At 39.3% G+C, this 21,738-nt stretch overlaps 1 protein-coding gene and 1 long non-coding RNA gene across 2 annotated transcripts in view; both read right to left on the reverse strand.

Moving 5' to 3' along the window:
- Nucleotides 1-1,878: 1,878 nt before the first annotated feature.
- LOC119477998 lies at nucleotides 1,879-2,668 on the reverse strand. The gene is made up of 2 exons (XR_005204364.1): nucleotides 2,237-2,668; nucleotides 1,879-2,136 (listed from the first exon to the last, which is right to left on the reverse strand). It is a non-coding gene; the product is annotated as an uncharacterized LOC119477998 (long non-coding RNA).
- Nucleotides 2,669-6,724: 4,056 nt separating this feature from the next.
- luzp2 (leucine zipper protein 2) overlaps nucleotides 6,725-21,738 on the reverse strand; it is a 212,396-nt gene continuing 197,382 nt past the window's right edge. The window contains exons 10-12 of the mRNA XM_037796345.1: nucleotides 21,045-21,149; nucleotides 15,447-15,521; nucleotides 6,725-7,638 (exon numbers count right to left, since the gene is read on the reverse strand). Coding sequence (XP_037652273.1) covers nucleotides 7,531-7,638; nucleotides 15,447-15,521; nucleotides 21,045-21,149 — 288 coding nt within the window. The 3' untranslated portion in view covers nucleotides 6,725-7,530. The remainder of the gene's footprint in view (nucleotides 7,639-15,446; nucleotides 15,522-21,044; nucleotides 21,150-21,738) is intronic.

Consider the following 21,738-nt stretch of genomic DNA (forward strand, 5'->3'; position numbering starts at 1 on the left):
ACATAAGTCGTGTTTCCACTCAATTGTCAAGTGAATTTTAGATGTATACTTCACTCACAAAATGCACATTTGTATATCAGTTACTCACCCTGTGTTACCTTGAATTTGTGAAGAAAACTTCTCGCATGCCTCCACGGTGAACGAAGAATCCATAACACAGAGAAAGTCTTGTTGTCAAAAACATCCGTTTACAAAGTCTCACACAACTGGTGTAGTAAAATCCAAGTCTCATTTGCGCGAATGCTCACTATACTTCTCAAACACATGAATTTCTCTAAAAGTTTATGGACACACGACTTTAGTGAAATAAAAATGCTTCAGTTTCAGGCTCCTGGTATTGTGCGTGCTGGCTCACTGTCACGGCTCACTGGGGTCTTCGTTAATGTTATTAGTGACACCTGTGCGTTTCCTACTATGACAAGTTTAAATGTCTGCTGTGAAAAAAGTCTGTTTGACTAGTGGAAGACTTTTTTTGTGTAACTTGAAGTTGGAAACATTCCCCCCTAAGGACATTTAAAGAAAGTTTTCCTTTCAAGTTTTTTGTGATTGTGTGTGTGTGTGTGTGTCTGTGTGTGTGTTATGGATTCCGTTTTTATAAAATGATCCAGTTTGAATGAATACGAACTAACATGCAATTCATTGGAATTCATTTCCATTCATTTGTGGTGACTCCTAAATTTGCCGTATAATGTTACTGTGAGGCAGTTTCATTTTACAAAGTTGGTAAAAGGCCATACCTTTATCCACAATTGTGTCATCTATGTGCTAAAATTAAAAATTAAAGTCAAGTCAAGTCAATTTTATTTGTATAGCCCAATAACAAAAAAATCACAAATTTGCCTTAGGGGGCTTTACAATCTGTACAGGAAACGACACCCTTTGTCCTTTACAGTGCGACCCTCATCGGAGGAGGAAGGAAATACTTAACCAAAAAAAACTTTTAACATGGAAAAAAATGGAAGAAACGTCAGGAAGAACAACAGAAGAGGGATCCCTCTTCCAGGACAGACAGACGTGCAATATATCGTGTGTACAGAGTAACAACATGAAAATAGACAATCCATATGACAAACATAGATACATATACTGCTTCCGTTAAATATTGGGTTTGTCTGATACAAAGTCAGATCCTATATGATTATGCTTATATTTACCTAAATGTTGATTAAAATATGTATCTGACACATTGTAATAACAGCTGTATTCTTCTAAATGTTCCACTAGCTGCTTGATCCAAATACTGAAGAACCCTGGTTCAAAACTACACAGTTCATCTTGAATTATTGATACGATTTGAGTTTAACTGGGACTACAAAAACACTCACGGTTGTACAGTTGTGTTACCACTGAAATAAAATGATAGTAGAATAGACATTTAACTGTTTGCCGTGGGCATTTGACTAGTTCAAAAGGAAATGTTACTCAACACTGAATTGAACATAGAATGAGTTAGCCTGCTACAACGGTTGTAGTTCTTTGCAATGGCAACAATACACATAAAAATGACCTGTGCTAAAAAATGCATTCTAACAAACTGGAAGTCTGAAGATTTGATGGGGAGGAATTTTAAGCAGTTTTGTTTTCTGCTATTAATATTTCTTCAAACCATGATCCCTACTGACGCATTCAGATTTATAAACGTGTATGTGCACTAGATACTGTATGTGTCTATTATTATTATACATTTTATTCAACATGTATTGTTTTTACATGTTTTACATTTTTTTTAATACTTTTTTTTATTTCAATAATTTTTTTGAATGTATCTTATATTTTCATTTACTCATTATTATAATAATAATAATTATTATTATTATTATGTTTTATGTTCTGGTTTCAACAATAGCTTGGACTCAAATGCAGACACAGACTCAAATCTTTTAAAGGTGTAACAAATATAATTTATTACACAAATATTAAATGAACAGTGAACAGGGCTGGGGTTCCTGGAGGTCCGAAACGTGGCAGTAATAAAGTCAGTACTTAATTCACGGAACGGGGGGCACGGGGAGTGGGTGTCCAGGAATCCTTCCAGAGGAACAGATGAATCCACTTGAGCTCCGAGTGGTGGAATGGCGTCGGAGAGTGAACAGGCAGTAAAGTAACAAAGGTCAGGATCCTGGCAGGTGAACAGACCTGAGCAGAGAACAAACAAGGTAAGTCCAAATACTCCAAAAACACGAGCATGAGCAAAGACGAGAATAAATAACTAAGAGAGCCTGAATGTGTCTAATACCACTGAGGGCGACGGAACGATCTGGCGATGACTGGCAGGAAGACCGGGGTTGATATACTGCAGGTGTGTGTGATGATTGGTTGATTGCTGTCAGCTGCTTCAGCAGTGCCTGCCCAGGAGGAGGGGGAGGAGGAAGGCCACACCTCCCAACACACTGACATACTAGACAAACAGGGAAAAACTCACAGGAGACAAAAGGGCAGGGAAACATAGGAAACACAAGGAAAACTAGGCTGCCAAGATGATATCATGACATTATGTAATTAAATTATATTGATACAAGGATAGGTTCATTATCAATAATATATCATTACCCCATTTTTTTCTCTATAATTATTAATTTCTTATTTTATTTAATTTTTCTGGTCTCAATATTTTTTTAAAAACAAAAAAGAAATGTTGATTCAAGTTGGAATTGAATTTCAAAATCAGCCTTTTGCTAATAAAAAGAAATCTTTAAAAAAATAAATAAAACATGGCCGCCGCTCTGCCCACCCTGCTATGTTAATTTTTTCTACTCTCGTTCTATTTCAATGGGTGTAACAGAGGGACGCTTCGTTTACCTCTTTGGCAGTGTCCAGACACCGGCTTGCAGGGAGCACACAAACCCGACAACAGCCAAGTTTTATTTTGGCGTGCCGTCAAGTTACTCACAGAATCACCGTTAATTAGCCACAGCTGAACTGCCGCCGGTGGTGTTTGTCATTTTAACCTGCGACATGTTGAATTGCGAAGCAGCTTCCTGAACGTTTTGTGCTCTGTTCTTTGCTAATAAGAAAGTAGCACACTTTAATTTTCACTCTCATATGCAGTCAAGTGTCCGCAGTGTGTAGTGAGAGCAGTGCTGCAACACCCCAGCAGGTTGAGGAGGGTAAAACACACTAGAGTTCAGTAAAGAAAGGATTGGATCAGCTTTATTTTAGCAGATATACTGATCCATTAATATATGCCTGGATCGGGATCTTTAGTATCGGCTCGGGATATCTCTGGCTTCCACACATTATTTCTCAGGTGCTGCTGTGATTATCCATTCAGCTCTGCTTCCTCCATTTAGTGTTGGGAATGAGAACAACTATTTTAACTTTTTTTACTGATAGGGCAACTGGACTGAGGAATAGATCTGACTGACCTCTGCTGGAGTACAAGGCCTGTTGTGCTCATTGTGTACATTTTGAGTTTAGGCAGATCATTACAGGTTGAATGTTTGACTTTGTTCCACATCTGAGAAATAGCTTGAGTTTAGAATAAAACATGACGGTCCCAGTGCAGCCCAGCCTCATGGCAAAGCATGTGATGGACTCGTTTGTCCACCGGGAGAAAGTGTGTCCGTGTCTTGAATAACACAGGCCTTGCATATAGGTGCAGTGTTCAGTGACGTTTGTCACATGTTTTCCATACTCCGTACAAAGCTCAGAGCTAGTGACGTAGCATATAAAGTGAGAATGATCACTTATGGTGGGCAGGTGGATGGGTCAAACAAACACCGGACTTTCAACTGGGAGACCCGCGTTTGAGATCAGGTGTTTGTCATGTGTTTTCTGTACTAAAATCCCGAGGTTTCTGTACATGTTTTACTTAATTTACGTACATATTTTAAGCCCAACCATGACATTTTCCCTTAACCTAACTAAATGGTTTTCTCAACTGAACCTAAGCTAGTGGCCATGACATTTTCTCTTAACGTGACTAAGTGGTTTTCTTGCCTAACCTTAAGTCAGTGACCATGATGTTTTCCCTTAACCTAACTACGTCGTTTCCTTGCCTGATCCTAAATCAGTGTCTTTGTTGCCCCCTTACTGGGACTGCACGTTAATACAGGCGTGTAATATTCTCGTCTCTGCAAGGCAAAACGTGACACTGACACGCTATCCTCTGTTTGACAGGCAGATCTATTACACACTTCGTCGTGATATCAGGTTACCCAGTGTGTGCACGATGATAGGTTGTGCGACAGACTTGTTTTGCTGTGATCCTTCATGTCATTTGTTCTCTGGTCTCTGACACTTCCTGACTAAATAAAGCTTAACAAAGTGAAAAGAAGGCAGACGACTCTTGCACACTGTCAGCACTGCGTGTGCAGTCACTGCACTGTGCAGAATTTGGTATTCACACTAAAAAGAAACAATTTTCCCATTGTCTAGTTGTGTTTGAAAACAGGTTTCACGTGTAGCTCAGCAAGAAATTAAGTCAGAGTATTTGTCCTTGAAAAATACATCGTTTCCACAAGCTGTGAATGGGAAAACAGTAAAATGAAGATAGCTTACCAAAAACCACACTGTCACTTTGATTAAAACCAAGCCTGCTGACTTCATGGCAACCTTGACCATCTTTGTTCTCCCCCACCGTTTCGGCCACTGGCAGCTCTGAGCTTTAATGGCAGCATTTGCAAGGTCTGCCGTCGCTCTCCAAAAATCCTGGCGACAGGCCCTTTTGTTCGCTCTCAGCAAGACGTGGAGCCGACCTGTAGGAGGGCTCTCAAACTTGCAAAAGAGATGGATTACGGGCCTTAAAATAGAGCTGTGCACCTGTCGCCTAACATTTTCCAGCGTGGACACTCTTGGACCCAGTGACCGCACCAAATGTCACATGAAGGGGATGCTGTGACCACAAAGCTGATTAAAGCAGTTGGGAGCTTTCAAAAACACAACGAGGAGCCGCAGAAGTTTTTCACAAACAAATATGGACCCCGTGATGACTCTCAAAATGTTGGATGAAGTTTTAAGATGGTGACAATGACATGACATACTCTACCGTACTGCTGTAACATTGTAGAATTACACTGATGGTACTACAGTGCAGCTGGAGACTGATGGGTTGGCTGATGGCTTTTAAAAACACATACAGTTTTATGCTTTAATGCTACTTTTCTTGCTTATTTACATAAATTCTCTGTGCAAATTTGACCGCTGAGCGTTCCTTGTGTATTCACCTTTGTTTATTGTGTGACTGACTGACCTCAGAACCCCCGAGAACTCCACTTCTTTTTTTTTTTTTTTTCCTTTTTCCTCTGAAAAGTCATTCAGCCTCGGCATGAGCACAAATGTTTTGATCATTTGAAACCATTTCAACTTACCCGCTCATCTCTTTGCCTTAGATTTGTGCCTCATGGGGATAATTTGCATCCATTTTGCATTGACTTTAAAAAGCAATCAGGCCACCTCAAACTCCTGCTGTGTTCAGTCTGAACGCACCTTTACAGTCATATTTGTGATCACGATCTCATAATTCTTGAGCCTTAGTCTTTGCAGCAAACATTTTTTGTATTTTTTTTTGTGTTAACTACTCAATGTTACTAAATACAGTTAATAAGACTTATCTGTTCACAATTCCTATCCAAAAGTAGATAAACATGAACACTAGAGCTGAAGAGATTAGTCAATTAATCTATTAGTCGTTAAACAGGAAAATAATTGCCAACAATTAATCGTTTACTTCAATTTTCAAGCCAAAATCCTGGACATTTATGTTTCCAGCTTCTCAAAAGTTGATTTTCCTTATCTCACAGGATAGTTCATTGAAAATCTTTCTGGCTTTTGGACTTTTGGTGGGACAAAACATGACATCACATTTTTGCTTCCTGGCCATCACTCTGCTGTCATCAACTGTCTCTTTACATGCATAAATGATGAATAGGAGGTCATTCAGGTTTATGTCCATAGTCCTTCTGAGTGCTTCAAACCTCACCTTCAATCGCCCAAAAGCTCATTCAATCACCATTCGGCCTCCACATGTTTAATGTGTTCCCAGCTTTGACCTTCTGTGACATTTTTCAAATGCAAAGTAGTAATTAGTCTGAGCGATGTTGACAAAACGTAAAAAAGCCATCTGTGTTATTGTTTCTGGCGCAATCTCATAACACAAAGCAACAATGAGCACGAAATGAGGAGAGGATGTCATCGTTTCCCAAACGCTCTGTTCTGAACGTCCAAACAGATACAAAACATCTGCACTTTAGAAGGCGTTCTCATTAAATATCCCTTTTTTGTGACCCAAAACTCTGTTGGCGTGTGGACGAGAGGCCAAATCGTAGAGGAATATATCAGTTTTTAAAAGAATATCTGTATACGTGTGGACAGGGCCTAAGAATTTATTAAACCATAAAAATGATACTCTGACAAGTGAATCTTCTTAAATATTTTTTATAGCTTGTGTGTGAAGATTTGCAGTCATGCAGGTCACAGAATATCTAGAAGGACTCAGTAAAAAGGAGGCTGGATTTGCATTTCGGACAGCTAGGACAAAAAGGTCATGCTGTGACCTTCCTCGCTTGTATCCGAAAATTATTCAACAAAGTCAACTTTTAAATTATGTGATGGATAATGTATCTTTTGGAAAACACAAATTTGTCTCAAATCTGACCTCAGACGTGTCGGTGCCTCCTCTTCTAGCGGTCTTCGACATGTATTTAACATTCACAAGGCGTGAATCCTGATCACTCTTTGCACCGCGCAACCTTTTCCCCCTGTCAATCACAAACATACTCACTCATTTCTTTCCCACGAATAACCATTTATTCTTCACACATTTACTGAAAATTACAGTTTATTGAAAGGACACAGAAAGGTCAGAGAACACAGATACATGTAGCTAGGAGTTACTACTCAGTGCATGGCACATTCTCAGGGAGACGACCCATTGTGAGTCTTTGGCTCTTTGCCTCCGGAGTGTTAAAGGCAGAAAGAGTGCTGAAATATTAAATGTTGAACAGTTGGCCAGCCAACTTGAGCCTCTATATTTCAAAATGTGGAGGAGTAAATTAACCTTGCTACAATGAGTGACAAACAATATTCTAAGTTGGGTAGTAGTAGTAGTAATAGTAGGAGTATTTTTTATTTGTCAATTGATATACTTATCACAGGATACAGTGTCAGACCTCACCAGTGCAAAGGGATTTTTCTAGAAAGATCACACATTTAGAAAGCAGTGTCCTCACTCGGAATTAAAACTCAGATAAGTAAACAACAAATGAACAATCATGAAACAAGTTACCAGTGCCATTGCTACCTTTTTAAAAAGAATTTCTAGAATGCATGCCATTTTACTATGGAGGTTTGCAGATGACAGTTTGAAATTTGTTGACAATTCCAGAGTCTCAGCTTTTGCAAACAATGCTGATATGCGTATGTGTAGCTGTGTGTGTGTGTGAGCTGTGTGTATGCGTGTGTGAGATAGTGTGTGAGTGTGTGTTTGTGTGGGCGCACATATGTTTCTTGTGAGAGTGCGCAAGTGTGTGCTCTTAGAAAGATCCTCCAGGCAATGCAGGAGCTTTGCATTTTGGATGATATGCCGTCCGCTCAGTTGTCTTCATGTGGCTTTGTCTTTTTGCTGCTGCCTCCCTCTGCCTTCTCGCTGTCGTCTGAGAGCTTTGTGGTGGATTTTCCAGTCTGCGCTTGGCTCCTTTGCTGTTTAGGTACAGAAGATAAAGATTCTTAATGAGACTGACACAATAATATAGTACCGTAGACATGTGGCGGTCTGTAATCTGAGCAGGAAATGCTCCTGAATAGATCCGTGGGATGCAAAAGGAAGTTATAAATAATATCGACGGTGATGAAAACCTAAAGCCAAATGAAATATGCGGATCATAGAATCACATCTCAGCTGTGGCGATCTCTAACAGGAGCAGCCGTAAAAACAAACAACTACTTGGGAATTGTAATGAAACAGTGTGATTCCTCTCTCAGTCCTGGTTCTAACCACATAACTACTGTCCCATTTTAGGTGTTGGTTACTTCAGTTGGTGCAGCTAAATGAAGGTGTTGCCTGGTTTGAACCCAACAGGATGAGTGGAAAATTCACAGCCTGATCTCACTGAAATATGTGATATGATGACAACGACCGGTTAACAGCGCGTTACATTGGTGGTGGCACGGAATGTGTTGAAATTGCGTGTTGGCACCGAGAAAACAATGCCAATGGAAAAGTCAATTGGGATCCTTTTTCCTGGTGGACACACATTTTCCCAGGTTCAACAGAAATAGGTTTTGATCAAAATGAGCGTAGGGAGGAGGTCAGGGTGGACAAATGGGTCAAATACAGGAATTTTACCCAGGAGACAGGAGATTAGTGTTCATTTCTCGTGTGAAACCAAAAGTCAACGTGGAGTTATTTTAAATTACGTGGACTATGTAAGAAGTTACATAACACACATAGTTCTTTTAAACCAAACCATGATGTTTTCTTTCCTAAACCTAACGACGTAGTTTTGTTGCCTAAACGTCAAATTGTTCAACTTCACAATGTCGTTTTTTTTTCCTAAACCTAATGTTAAATTGTTCAACCTCACGATGTAGTTTTGTTTCCTAAAAGTAACGTTAAATTGTTTAACCTAACAATGTAGTTTTGTTTCCTAAGTTTAGAAAAAAACAACATGGTTTGGCTTAAAATTACTGTTTGTAAAGCGAAAGTGAAACTTAAAGTTGTGAACACAGGACACAAACAGCGGTCTGCTGGATGAAAGTCCTGTGGTTGATGGACCCATACACCTCCCCTCCCCTCCCACCCAACCGGTGTGTGTCTTTTCGGTCTTTAAACTGCGTCATTACACTCCCGGCGCACTTTCTCTGAGCGTTTATTATTGATGCGGATGGGTTTTCATCGTAGCTCTTTGAAAGCCGTGTGTTTCATAAAAACTAAATGGTGCCTCATGCATCGGTTTTTGACGCCCTGGGAATTATCTCACACTTTATACTACGTGCGTTGCTCTTACTGTCTACTAATGACGTGGGTTGGTTTACATTGGAGTTAGATGAAAGCCCGGTGGGTATCAGTATCAGACGCCGAGGGACACCGACCAAACTGCAATATTTGACATGATGAGATTGAGAGTGGGTTGCCCTGTGCTCTATCGTGTGAACAAACAAAATGTGGACCCACTCCACAGGGTCTAAACTCCACAGAGTACCTTTAAGTTCAATAACTGCTGAGTTTATGTCTGAATTTTACAGAATTTATTAAGTTTAAAGAGCAACTTAAGGGTGAACACGATGTGGCCTTGTAATTTGGGGATGTGGAGTACAAGGCAAAATCATTATTTTTCACAGATACTGCAGAAATTCTTAATACATCCTTGTCAATCTGTTTTTGATGTACTAGGTTTTAAAATGCTGATTTGGAAGGAGGAGGCGTCCGTGGATTGGGACACAGCAACAGAGTCCTGCTGGTTTTCATTCCAGCTATCAAGTAAATGGGCAACACCTGGGAATAAATCCAATTAACTACCTGGTGGGATGGAAAACCAACTGAAGACCAACTCTGACAACAACAGCAGTCTGTTTACAGTTCAGTGGCACACTGAAACACAATGCAGTTTAAGAGAGAGTGTGTGTGTGTGTGTGTTTGGGGGATGTGTGTTTCTTTTATCCTGCGGTTTTCTCAAATCCCCGCTAACATTTTAAAGACGCAATTATTGGGCTCCAATGTATTTCATTAACGGAATGCAATTTTCTTTGGTATTTTGAATAATTTAAGCCAGTTTTGGCAATGACATGTTTAAGCACTGCACACAGGCTCTAGAAACCAATTCCCCAAGCAAAGCATCTGTTTTGTGTTTACCAATGTCACTTTGGAGAATGCCTCTAGGCTCGCTGGCTGCTTGCAAATTATTGAGTTACATATCACTCTGCGTGGCAGTGGGTTATGCTTCTATCACCTGGCTTGGAGCAAAATAAACAAAAGGAGGCAAAACACACCTCTACATTTATTTCCATCACTTTCAGGAGAGCTTGAAAGTACACTTTGAATTTGACCATACTATAATTTGGCAGTTATGTAATTAGAAAATAGTACTACTACTACTACAGAGTACTACATTTTTAACTTAGAGACTGAGACTCGGTACTCAATGACTCTCACTTCCATCTGCCGGCAAACGATTTCTCACTTAATGCACTCTTGTGGCTTCTTGCCAACCTCAGTTGCCGCCCACTTTGATGTGGGTTTGGGATTCTCCTTTGTTGTGTGTATCTTATTTATCACCAGCTAAAACTCCCTTAAGAATCCAAAAGTTTTTGTTCAAGGGTAGATTTTTGGGAAAAACTTGCAACAGCTTCGTCAGTAGCAGCACTACCAATGTCAGCTGTCAAGCTGATTTAAATCAAATATCTGACAAAACAACAACTTCTATTTTTTTAGCTACTGCTACATACATACAACTTAGGCTTTATTTTGACTCAGGTTGTCACTGTGTTTTTCACAGGCATGGATGGAAAGAAAACTTTAGAAATAATATTTTTGTAAGACTATGTTGGCTGTGCACTCTTGCTCCAACGTGATCTCATCTCTACACGTCCTATTTTGCAGCTTGGGCAGAAGCCCCTTGCGTCACTTTAATGATACCGGGGCTGCCTTTTGCGTTGTATTTTGACGCTGAAGGTCCGTGCGTTGTTAGCGTTGTGAAACGGCGCGTTAGCGTTGTGAAACGGTTGCGGCTAACGTTAGAACACGTGGTAAACAACCACGAAACTGTGGTTATGTTCATGCAACAAAAACACTTAGTTAGGGTTCGAAAAAACATCATGGTTTTGCTTAAAATAAGTACGCTTGTAACGTAGCGTAAGCACGAAAAGGCGTAAAAAATGCAACGATAATGCGCAAAGCATTTAGTGTGCAATAAGTACGCCTTTCTTAATTGCCTTAAATGTAGTCTGTACTGATGCAATGTAAACGCATCTGCGTATAAATGCTATGGTAAGAGTTAATGACGTAGAATAAAAAGTGATGGCTTTGTTTATGTATTCATGTTAAGCCCAATCAAGACGTTTTCCCTTACGTGGTTTTCTAACCTGAACCTAACTGTGGACGTTTGCGTCGCGTACAAATGACACGCGAAAAGGCTAAAATGCGTATTCATGTCACACGGAATGTCCGTGTAATGTCGTGGTATTTATACGTCATCCGGTGAGACAGAGTTGAAACTACTGATGTAACGTCATGTGACTCAGTGCCGTAGCGTCACGTCACAGAACGTCCCCTGAGTAAAAGTCCTGTGTTTGTTTGACCCATCCACCACCTCTCCCTCCCGTCCTTAGAGGACTTCTCACTCTTAAATAGTACATCTGTTGCTATGAGCGTCTAATAATGACACGGATGGGTTGAAAGCCTGGTGCGTATCATCCAGGTTGCCTGGTGCGTCGGCCACTGCCCAGGCGTAATATTTGATGCCCTGGGAGTGAGACCAGACAGCTTGCCATAATGGATATAAAAAAAATAGCAAAAAGGAAGTTACCCTCCTCCTTGCCCTATTTTATTGTGGGCGTCAGTGAAAATGTGGTTGCACGCCAATTAACTAATTAACTAACTGACTGTGCCACAGCAGGCAGATGGTGTGTTTTTATGTTAGCAGCTTAAACAGATTCTTGGATATTGAGCCCTCCTTCTTGGAAACACTGCAGGCAGAATTCAACTATTTTTAAGAATCTTAAAATATATAGAGTTGACAGACGTATTCATTGCTTTTTCAATTATTTTGAATAATAATTAATAATTGATGATTTTGAACAACTGCATATCTGGCTCAGGTTTTTTTTTTTTTGTAGCTTTTCGTCACATTCACCCTTTGTGATTTTTATATTCCAACTTCCACTTGCACTTTTTTTTTATGTATTCAGGAATGTCAGAAACAAACAACACTGATGCCACTGTGCTTCAGAGACATGCTCTGTTTGTTTAAGGAATGTTATGGAGTTATATTTTTGACTTAAGAAGAAAAAACTTTACTCTTAAAGAATCTTAATGATGGACTCAAGCAGATACACCTAATACACCTATTTGAATACATCTTATACAGGTTAGATTGCATACTGTGGCTTTAAAGCCTACACAGTATATCTACCAAGCGGGGACAATGTTAGTTTCCTCCATGTTGTTGACATTATAGTTAATCTGGCTGAAAACTCCTCTGTGGGTATGTGGTTGTGGGCTGTCAGCCTGTCGATGTTTAAGCCACATCGATGAGAGCCTCTTTGTCTGATCAGTCCGCCCCGGGAGACTGCGTGAATAGATTAAGGCTTATTGTACAATATGTCTCACCTAAAAACGCAGGTGTTGCTGTGTTTTTATTTAAACCCCTTCTTTGTGTTTGTTTCAAAAACACAACAGGTGCAAGACAACAAAAATAGCCTTTTCTTCTAAAAGCATTCAAACACAAGGCGAGATGCCACTCAGGTTCTCAGTCTCACAAATCGAACATGAGAACACATAATGAAGGTAGAGTAGTGACAGGAATAGAGGGCACTTTAATGCAGATTGATCCACAGGGACCGGAATGCAAATCATTACTAATCAAATTGTTTACTACACCATGAATGGCAAGTGCTGTGCATGAGGGACACAGACCGGCAGCAGGTTGATTCAGCGCCGCAGCACAATGTGAAAATTTCCCAATTAATGAGGTAACAAAAAGCGTTTGACTTCAATAACATATTATGTTGAACTATTTCACTAAATTGGATCTAAAAAAAGAATACCATTAGCTTGTAGTGCTTTGTATCAGTGACACAGTCCGCAGTTGTGTTATTACATAAAAATAAACAATTGTCACTCTCTCGCTGAATATCTCTCTGACACAAAACAAACAAGCGAAGTCAAATCTGCTCATTTGTCGAGATTTCGTTTGAAATATTCTCGTGTCTAAAAATGGGCTGCTGCCACTTGGAATGCAAGACAGTTGCTCAGTTACACAGTATTGCACTGCATCGAAATGAGATGCATTGTTTTGTTGTACCATCTGCCACCTCCAAACAGGTGTGACTCAATTCAATAATATGATGAGGGAGGCAGTTATGCATAGGCTTTGGCAGGGCATTGAATATCACATACTATAGGTGACATTGGCACACTGAATATTAGGTTTTAGCAGATTGGTTGCCTTCTTTTAGGAATGTGTTGTAGGCGTTGTGTGTCATCTGCTGTTATTTGTTTCACTTGTGTCGTAATTTGTTACATACTAGTTATGCATGTTAGTTGAATCATTTCATGTTATTGGTTCTCAAGTCACTGTAGTCACACTGAGCTTGTTAAATCAGTTTAAAGAGGACCTATTATGCTTATTTCCAGGTGCATACTTGTATTTGGGGTTTCTACTAGAATATGTTTTACATGACAGAACATGCTTTAATGTTCAAAGACCCTTTATTTTTCCCATACCAGCTGTGCTGCAGCACCTCTTTTCACTCTGAAACGCTCTGTTTGAGCTCCTGCCCCGCCCTACCGAAAAGCCCAGTTTGCTCTAATTGGTCAGCTGGCCCACTGTTATGATTGGTCAACCGAACCAAACTCTTCAGACTACGCTCCAGCTCCGCTCTGACTAGCTTTGTTTGAGGGCGTGCCAAACCAGCCGCTAGGCAAAGTGTGTTGACATCACCATGTTACGGAAGAACGTTACGTTACGTGTTACGTTTCAGGCAGTTCAGGAGCAGTGTTTCTATAACTCCCTTTGGTGTGGACTTTGGGCTTTGTTACTTTCCTGACCTTTTACATGCATAAAAAACTATATAACACACCAAAGGAAAGGGAACAAAAGCATAATAGGTACTCTTTAACTTTGTATAAAGTCTTTTAAATCATGCTTATCATGCTCGTGTTTTTCACATTTTCATTATGAGATGTGTAATGCAGCAATTTATTTTTAAAATAGCTATACAAAAATCTCTTGTGGTCTATAATTTCCATGAAAAGTCAAGTTTCCATTTAAAAGACCAAAAGAAATGATTTGATCCACTAACAAATATTTTGCTGTGTACCTTATTCTTGTTCTCCATTGTTGTCCAAAAACTATTAAAAACACATCAATCAGCCACAAAGTGGCCAGTTGCACTGGCTGACATGTTCCTCCATTATCATGAACACACACACTGTAGTTTATTTTGAGCCCCAGATACACGGCTCAGACGGAGCCGTTAATACTCATTAATCCACAGCTGAAAATAGACCCAACAAATGCTGGTACTCCTGGTATAGTAATGTTTGCTAAAAACTACGATTCCCAGCTGTTTTAGGAAATTACTGAGCCGTGCGAAATTCAAAATTCAGAGAATATCTATTGCCTCCATACTGAGCCAACGGCCTGCAGCTATCAGTGCTGACAGAGCTAACAGTGTGAACTTGAGGGGAAACCGGAGGGTGGGCGCTACGCTTCTGCAACAACGTTATCAGCTGTAACCGCAGTATGAGAGCAGTGCAGAGCCGCGGTTATGAGCTAGTCAGTGGGGCACGCTCACATGCACTAAAAGGGACGCGTTGCGTATTACAACACACGCAGAGGGAGAGCGACTTCATTCTCTGCTCAGGTAGACATTACTCCACTCAACGTATCCTCATACAACAGTTCGTACGATATCTTACGAAAAGTTGCTCCTCATTTTCATGCATTCTTCTACGAATGTCAAGCAACACGTGTCAACATGCATTCAGTCTTTTCAAAATGAACTTCAATCTTCACAGGAAACTACTTAGTTAGGTTGAGGCAACAAAGGTACTTGGTTAGGTTTAGGAAAAATATCTTTGTTTAGGGTAAAATAATTACATTTGAAAATCTTGGTTAGGTTTAGGTAAAGATCATTGTTTCGATTAAGATAACCATGGAAGTTACGTTACATATGTACGGAAGTTACGGGACCAATAAATCAACGTTGACTTCTGGTTTCACACAAAACGCCAACATTGGTCTCCTGGGTGAAAGTCCAGAGCTTTTTTCACCCACCCATCCATCCCGACCTCCTCCCTTCATGGCGTTAGTCAATCTTTATACTTCCTGGTTTACAATTTTGTGGGATATACTCAAATTACAGTGCATTACTTTTTGTAGGTATAGCTTCAAACGGTGTATGAGAACAGCCTGCTCCACTATATCTTTACATTACAAATAGTTGTTTGCTGCTCTGAGTTTCATATAGAGAACCTTTAAAAAAATATTTGTGACTCATTTTTAAAGATTTACGTCTTTAGTTGGAGCAAATGGGCTTTGGGCTGAGCGCCACAGACAGGGTAGGCAAGTCATAAACTATTTTGAGAGTGACTACATTGTTGATCTTGGTGTTTTAATGGGATCTCTTGACAATAAGAAAAATATATAAAACATCAGACTCATCCTGTACGACATCCCCCCCTGATTAAACCATTTCCTGTGTGGCCAAAAAAGACCAAGAACTCACAACAGCAACTTTGAAATGTCTGCATCTATTGTTAGTATATAAGTCTGAATGAAGCTCACCTGCTGTGGCTCTGGTAGCTTTTTACTTTCTGGGGCCGATTCCTCCGTCTGGTTCTTGAAGCAGTCGCCCCCGCTCTATAGGAGTAGAGGGAACATATCTCAGTGCAGTCGAGAGAGTGCATGCTGGGGAGTTGTCAACTTCTCAGCTGTGTGTAGTCAGTGAGAACACATGAGATGAATAGACCAGTATCAGTGGCATTAATAAGCCCTTTTTGATTTTCACCAAAATGCTACCAGAAGTTTCATTCTTACTTCTTCTACAGAATCATCCATTTAACTTTCTCATTTGATTTATGACTGCAATTTAGGTAAACTGTTTACATGCATACTGGACAAAAACATTTCTATTAGTATTACAGTTTTGTAGCGATTAAACTGTTAGATTATTTATTTATTAGGCAGTAAATTAATCAACAACAAAATTGATAAATGAATGGGAAATTGTAAAGTAATTTACCAAACAATTAATCTAACATTTGGTGGGAAGACTTGCTGCTTTCCTCAGTTTTTTTTACAGTGTTGTGGTAAATGGGTTTGGACTGTTGGGTCGGAATAAAAAGAAGCAATTTGAAGATTTCACCTCCGGCTCTCGGAACTTGACATGGGAATTTTTCAGCATTTTCTGACATTTTATTGAATAAACAATCAATCATGTGAAGCAAACAATACAGAAAATAATCATTAGCTGCAGCCCTACAGGTTGTGTTATTGTTATTCTTTTACAGAACTGCACATATGGTGACAAGCAATGACAATCATTTCCCTGCTGTGATGCACTTGAAGCCATTTGGAGCCCATGGTAATAATTTTGTTTTCATGTAACAATGCTGCAAATTGTAATGGCCAAAACATAACTTCGTGAACAATAAACACGGTCACTACAAAGTCCATTAACCCTCTGAGACCCACAATAGACCCATTTTTGTCTTTTTTAAGAGGGTACAGGCGGTCTTTAGGGGGAGATATCAAGTCAACGGTAGATGTCATATAGAAGTGGTGTACATCATCTGAAAGCTGGGAACCTGAAGATTAATTTGAGATCAGCACTAAGGTGTCAATGTGTTCTAGTCATTAATCAGAAATAAACATGAACTAATTAAATAATTCATTATTTAAAAACAAATTGTAAAAGTCCATAATAAAGTCTATTTGGTGCCAAATTAAACAATTTTTTACCACTCGAGAATTGATAAAAATTAACAATATTCCATCCAAAATATCACATTAAGACACCAAGACCTTGAGGAACACCATAGAAAAAGCAATGCTGTGATTTGGTATCAAAAACTTTTTACATTTTGAGAAGAATTGCAATTTTCGGGCGATTGGATGGCGAGCACTTCTGTTCTGTAAACTGCTCAGAAACCCCCTTAGTGTCAATCTACCTAGGAAAGCCATCCATCCTCTGAATGCTCTAGGTCTGTTGTTTGTGGTTGTAAAGTTTCATGAGGCTGTGATTATCATAGAGGTCACCACAGGTCATTTTATACAGTGAAGTAAAGTTTCAAAAAAATTGTCTCACTACAATGAAATGGCTACTTTGGGAACTAACATCATCACAAATTAATACAGTTGGGCTCATTGGGTCCACAAGAGCCTCAGCTTTACAGTGATAACCAATATATGTAATTCATAACTGTTTAGGGACCCCAGTATGCAGAAATATTGATAAAATAAATTTTGGAATAGGAGAAAATAACACATTTATACTGCATTCAAAAAACTGCATGGTTTTTGCCCCAAATTGCATGTGATTATCATAAAGTGGACATGTCTGTAAAGGGGAGACTCGTGGGTACCCATAGAACCCATTTTCATTCACATATCTTGAAGTCAGAGGTCAAGGGACCCCTTTGAAAATGGCCATGCCAGCTTTTCCTCGCAAATATTTAGCCCAACTTTGGAGCTATTTACCATCCTTACTGCGAGCTAACATGAACCAATGGATTCCTCAGGTTTTCTAGTTTCATGTGATAACCTTCATAATAGCTCTAAATTTAACCTGCTACGGCCTCTGAAAGACAGTAAAGTCGAAACCGCATCCGGATTGGATGCATCACACCACATGTCATCACGTCATACCACCGTGAGCCAATCTCCAGCCTAATGTATTTTGAAATATAAGCACTTCAAACAGTTAAGTGTGATGCCCGTCTATGAAAAGCAAATCATACGTTAGAGGGCAGCAAACCTATCACATTTCTTTCTCAAACTGAAAGCGATACACGCTCATACAATCTGTCTCTCCTCATTTCCTCCAGCCTACAGGGGGAGGAGGACAGGGGGGAGATGTGGCGGTGTTCACAAGCACAAACACAATATCGGAGTCTCTGTTTCAAATACGTCTCCTCTTATTTGTATCAGAATGTTTCTCCCTCTTGCTGCAGGATTTTTTTACAACCCTGCCAAAATTATATAATCAATTATGGGACAACAGTGAACATTGTTTTTGGCACAATTTCATTAAAGAACAATCTCTTTGACACGGTTTCCACGGAGGGTAATTTCCTCTGCGGGTGGCATCCCTCCGTACTCCCCCGTCTCCAGTGGTCTATCAACTCATATCTGTAATAGCTCTTGATAGCCTCTTGTCAGAAATCCTTATGGACCCTGTTCACTTCCCCTGCTTTCTTCAAAAATCCTGTTGGTTTTGACAGGGTTGGAGATACTCATTCGGAGCATTCCTGATAACTGACTGCTCACAGTTGCCTGGATCTTAGAGAACTAAGCCTGTGATGATAAGGTACCAAAATCCTCCACAAAAAATCTGAATAGGAGAGGTCAGTGACTGCTTCTCTCTTTCCTCCCTCAATAGCTGCTTTCAAAGTGCTAGTAAAGGCACTCAGCTCCCTCAAATGTTCCAATGAAGATTCTCGGTGTAAAACTGAAAAAGTGTATTTTTGCACTGGGCAAGTGAGAAGCTCTTTGAAGCTAGTGTGAATGTGCAAATTTTACCTTCACTGCAGTACTCGCCCATGCAGAATCTTTGTCAGTGAGATTTAATGCTGCAACAAAAATCTGTGTTCACTATTGATTGATTGTTGGCATTTTGTAGACAAAAAAATTAATCGATTAACGGAAAAACTAATCCAAATTCACACAGCTCAAGGTGATGTCTTCAAATTGCTTGTTTTATCTGACAAAAAATCCAAAACCCAAAGATATCCAATTTACAAAAAAGCGGCAAATTCTCACTTTTGAGAAACTCGAGAATGTTTGATAATTGACTTAAAGTAATAGATTATTAATATTGCAAATTTTCTCTTGATTGACTAATGAATTAATCATTTCAGCTCCAAAACACTGTAAAATTGTATAATTATTCCCTGAGGCACACTCCAGGCTCCATGCGCTGTCAAGAGCAATGCATAGTCTTCTACATTTAAGCTTTCATGAAGCGAATGTGCTTCAGTGAGGTCACATGACCTCAGCTACTTTTTATACCTCGTGACCAGGGCTGCAACTACCGATTATTTTTAATATCAAATAATCTGTTGATTATTTTTGGATGATGAATCATTTAGTATACAAAATATGGAAACAGTGGAAAATGGCCATCACAATTTCCCAGTGACCAAGTTGACGTGTTGAGATAACTTTTTTTCATATTTAATTTACTATGATATAAAACAGAAAACAGCAGCAAATAGTTCTATTTTGAGAGCAGGAAAATGGTGAATGTTTACCAATCTTCTTTGAAGAAATGGCTTAAACAAGCCATTATCAATTATTTGGTAATTATTTTTTCCATCACAACCCAGTCACCAGAACCAAATGTCGGCACTATGTGTTTCTGCAGACTACCGGATACATTTAATGTCAATGTTTGTGAATCAAAAATACTTTTCACAAATATATTTCATATCAGCCTCTTGGTATGAGAATCAAGAGAAAATTGGCAATATTAATAATTTACTACTTTCAGTCAGTTATCAAACAATCTCAAGATCGTGCTTCTCAAATGTGAGGATTTGCTGCTTTTTTGTAAATTGGATATCTTTGGGTTTTGGACTGTTGGTCGGCTCAAACAAGCAATTTGTAGACACCACCTGTGGATATGAGAACTTGGATTAATTTTTTTTACTAATTGACTAATTATTTTATCTACAAAATGCCAATCACAACAAATCATAAATAGTTGTTTGTTTCATCAATCTTACTGACAATGATTGCAGAAATGCAATTGAACTGCAACTACTGAGTACTGAGAGTACTGTAGAGGTGCAGTGAAGGTAACATTTGCACATTCACACCAACTTCAAAGAGCTTTTCAGTCACAGCTGCACTTGCCCAGTGCAAACATACACTTTTTCAGTTTCACACCGGGGATCTTCATTGGAACATTTGAGGGAGCTGAGTGCCTTTACTTTCACTTTGAAAGCAGTTATTGAGGGAGGAAAGAGAGAAGCAGTCACTGACCTCTCCTATTCAGATTTTTTTTTGGAGGACTTTGGTAACTTATCATCACAGACTTAGTTCTCTAAGATCCAGGCAACTGTGAGCAGTCTGTTATCAGGAAGGCTCCAAATGAGTATCTCCAACCCTGTCAAAACCAACAGGATTTGAAGAAAGCAGGGGAAGTGAACAGGGTCCATGAAGATTTCTGACAAGAGGCTATCAAGAACTATTACAGATATGAGTTGATAGACCACTGGAGACAGGGGAGTATGGAGGGATGCCACCCGCAGAGGAAATGTACAATGACACCTGATTAATGTTGTTAAACAATTGTTTAGGTTTAGGCAACAAGACTTGGTTAAGGTCAGAAAAAAACATCATGGCTTGTGTTAACATAATAACGTTACACCGTAACAACCGTAACAACTGTCACAACCGTAACAACATAACGTAACAACATAACGTAACAATCATAACGAAACAACATAACGTAACTTTGTTACGTAATGCTACGTAACAAGCATAAAGTAATTGTTTAGTTTTGGTTTCACATGGGACACGAACCTGGCGGAAAGTCCTGTGTTTGTTTGACTCATCCACCACCCCTCACTCCCACCCTTTGTGGACTTCTTTTGCTTGTAATACTCTGTATTATACCATGTGACTGTCAATAACGTTATTATACCACGTAACTTTCAATAACGGTTGCTCGATAAACTAATTTACCTGCTCTGCGCGTTGCTCGTTGTACCACATCACTTGGTGCAAAAACATCCATATTCAACGTATTTTTTGTTTGCAGAAGCGCACAATGAAAACATTTTTTCCTGGCTACTGGGCTGTCTGTTGACTAATCGATTAATCACCCGATTTTTTTCAGCTCTACTTGTTACCATAGTCTGTTTATAGCCAACGTTTGATTTACCATGAAGGAGATTGTAATCCTTTGGCAAAGTGCAATAAGGACTGATTCAACAAAATGATGAAGTGTAACAGTTGAACTAGATAAAAACTATTGACTGAAGAATGCATCATCAAGCTGAAAGTTGTTGCAGTTCTTAACGAAGACATCTGGAGTAAAAGTGGCTTGTGTGATTTCTGAAGGGGGACTGAAGCATGAATTCAGTGAACAGATGAACCTCGTGGATACAGGCCCTCAGGTCACACAGGCCATTATAGTTTATTACTCTAAAGGCTCACCTTTTCCATTTGGCAGGCTTTAACTCCACCACTCTCTCTCCTCATTACTTCGATGTTCACGGGTGATTTACTGGCTGTGACAATTCTCTGAACTTTAGAGATGTCCTGTTGGGGAAAAAAAGAGAACATTTCAACTTGGGGTTAAAAATAAAATGTGTAAATGGCTTGTTGATGATTCAGCATTGGCTCTGGGGTTCTCGAAGAGTAAACAGTTCTGACTCAGAGGTTCATAACGGTTTAATTTATATTTGCTCATTTAAAAAACTAATTCAGCTTATTTATTTGTAGTAAATAAATCATGGCTGGTATGACTATTTCATAACAGGCAGCAGGAAGAGCAACAGAAACAGTGCTGACAAACTAAAAACAGAATTATTTTAAATTCTAAGGCTTGGTGGTGAACCCAGTAATATTCAGCTATCACATATCCAGTAACAAGATCAAAAACTTTTCTTAATAATTCATATTTGTACACGAATATTTTTTTTTAAATATTTGAACAACTGCAATTAGCCATGCTAGAGGCGCAGTGAGGCTGTAAGCTAAATGCTAAAACGCCAGCTTGCTTTTGAAGGTATTTTGTCATAAACCAACGTATTGGACAAATTAAAATTTTCTCCAGATGATGGCACTATATGAAAAGTCACGGGTTAACCAAAGTGATTATGATTATCCAAGTGGGACATGAGTTTCT

This window comes from Sebastes umbrosus, chromosome 2, assembly GCF_015220745.1.
Source record: "Sebastes umbrosus isolate fSebUmb1 chromosome 2, fSebUmb1.pri, whole genome shotgun sequence".
In the NCBI taxonomy this organism is placed as follows: Eukaryota; Metazoa; Chordata; class Actinopteri; order Perciformes; family Sebastidae; genus Sebastes; species Sebastes umbrosus.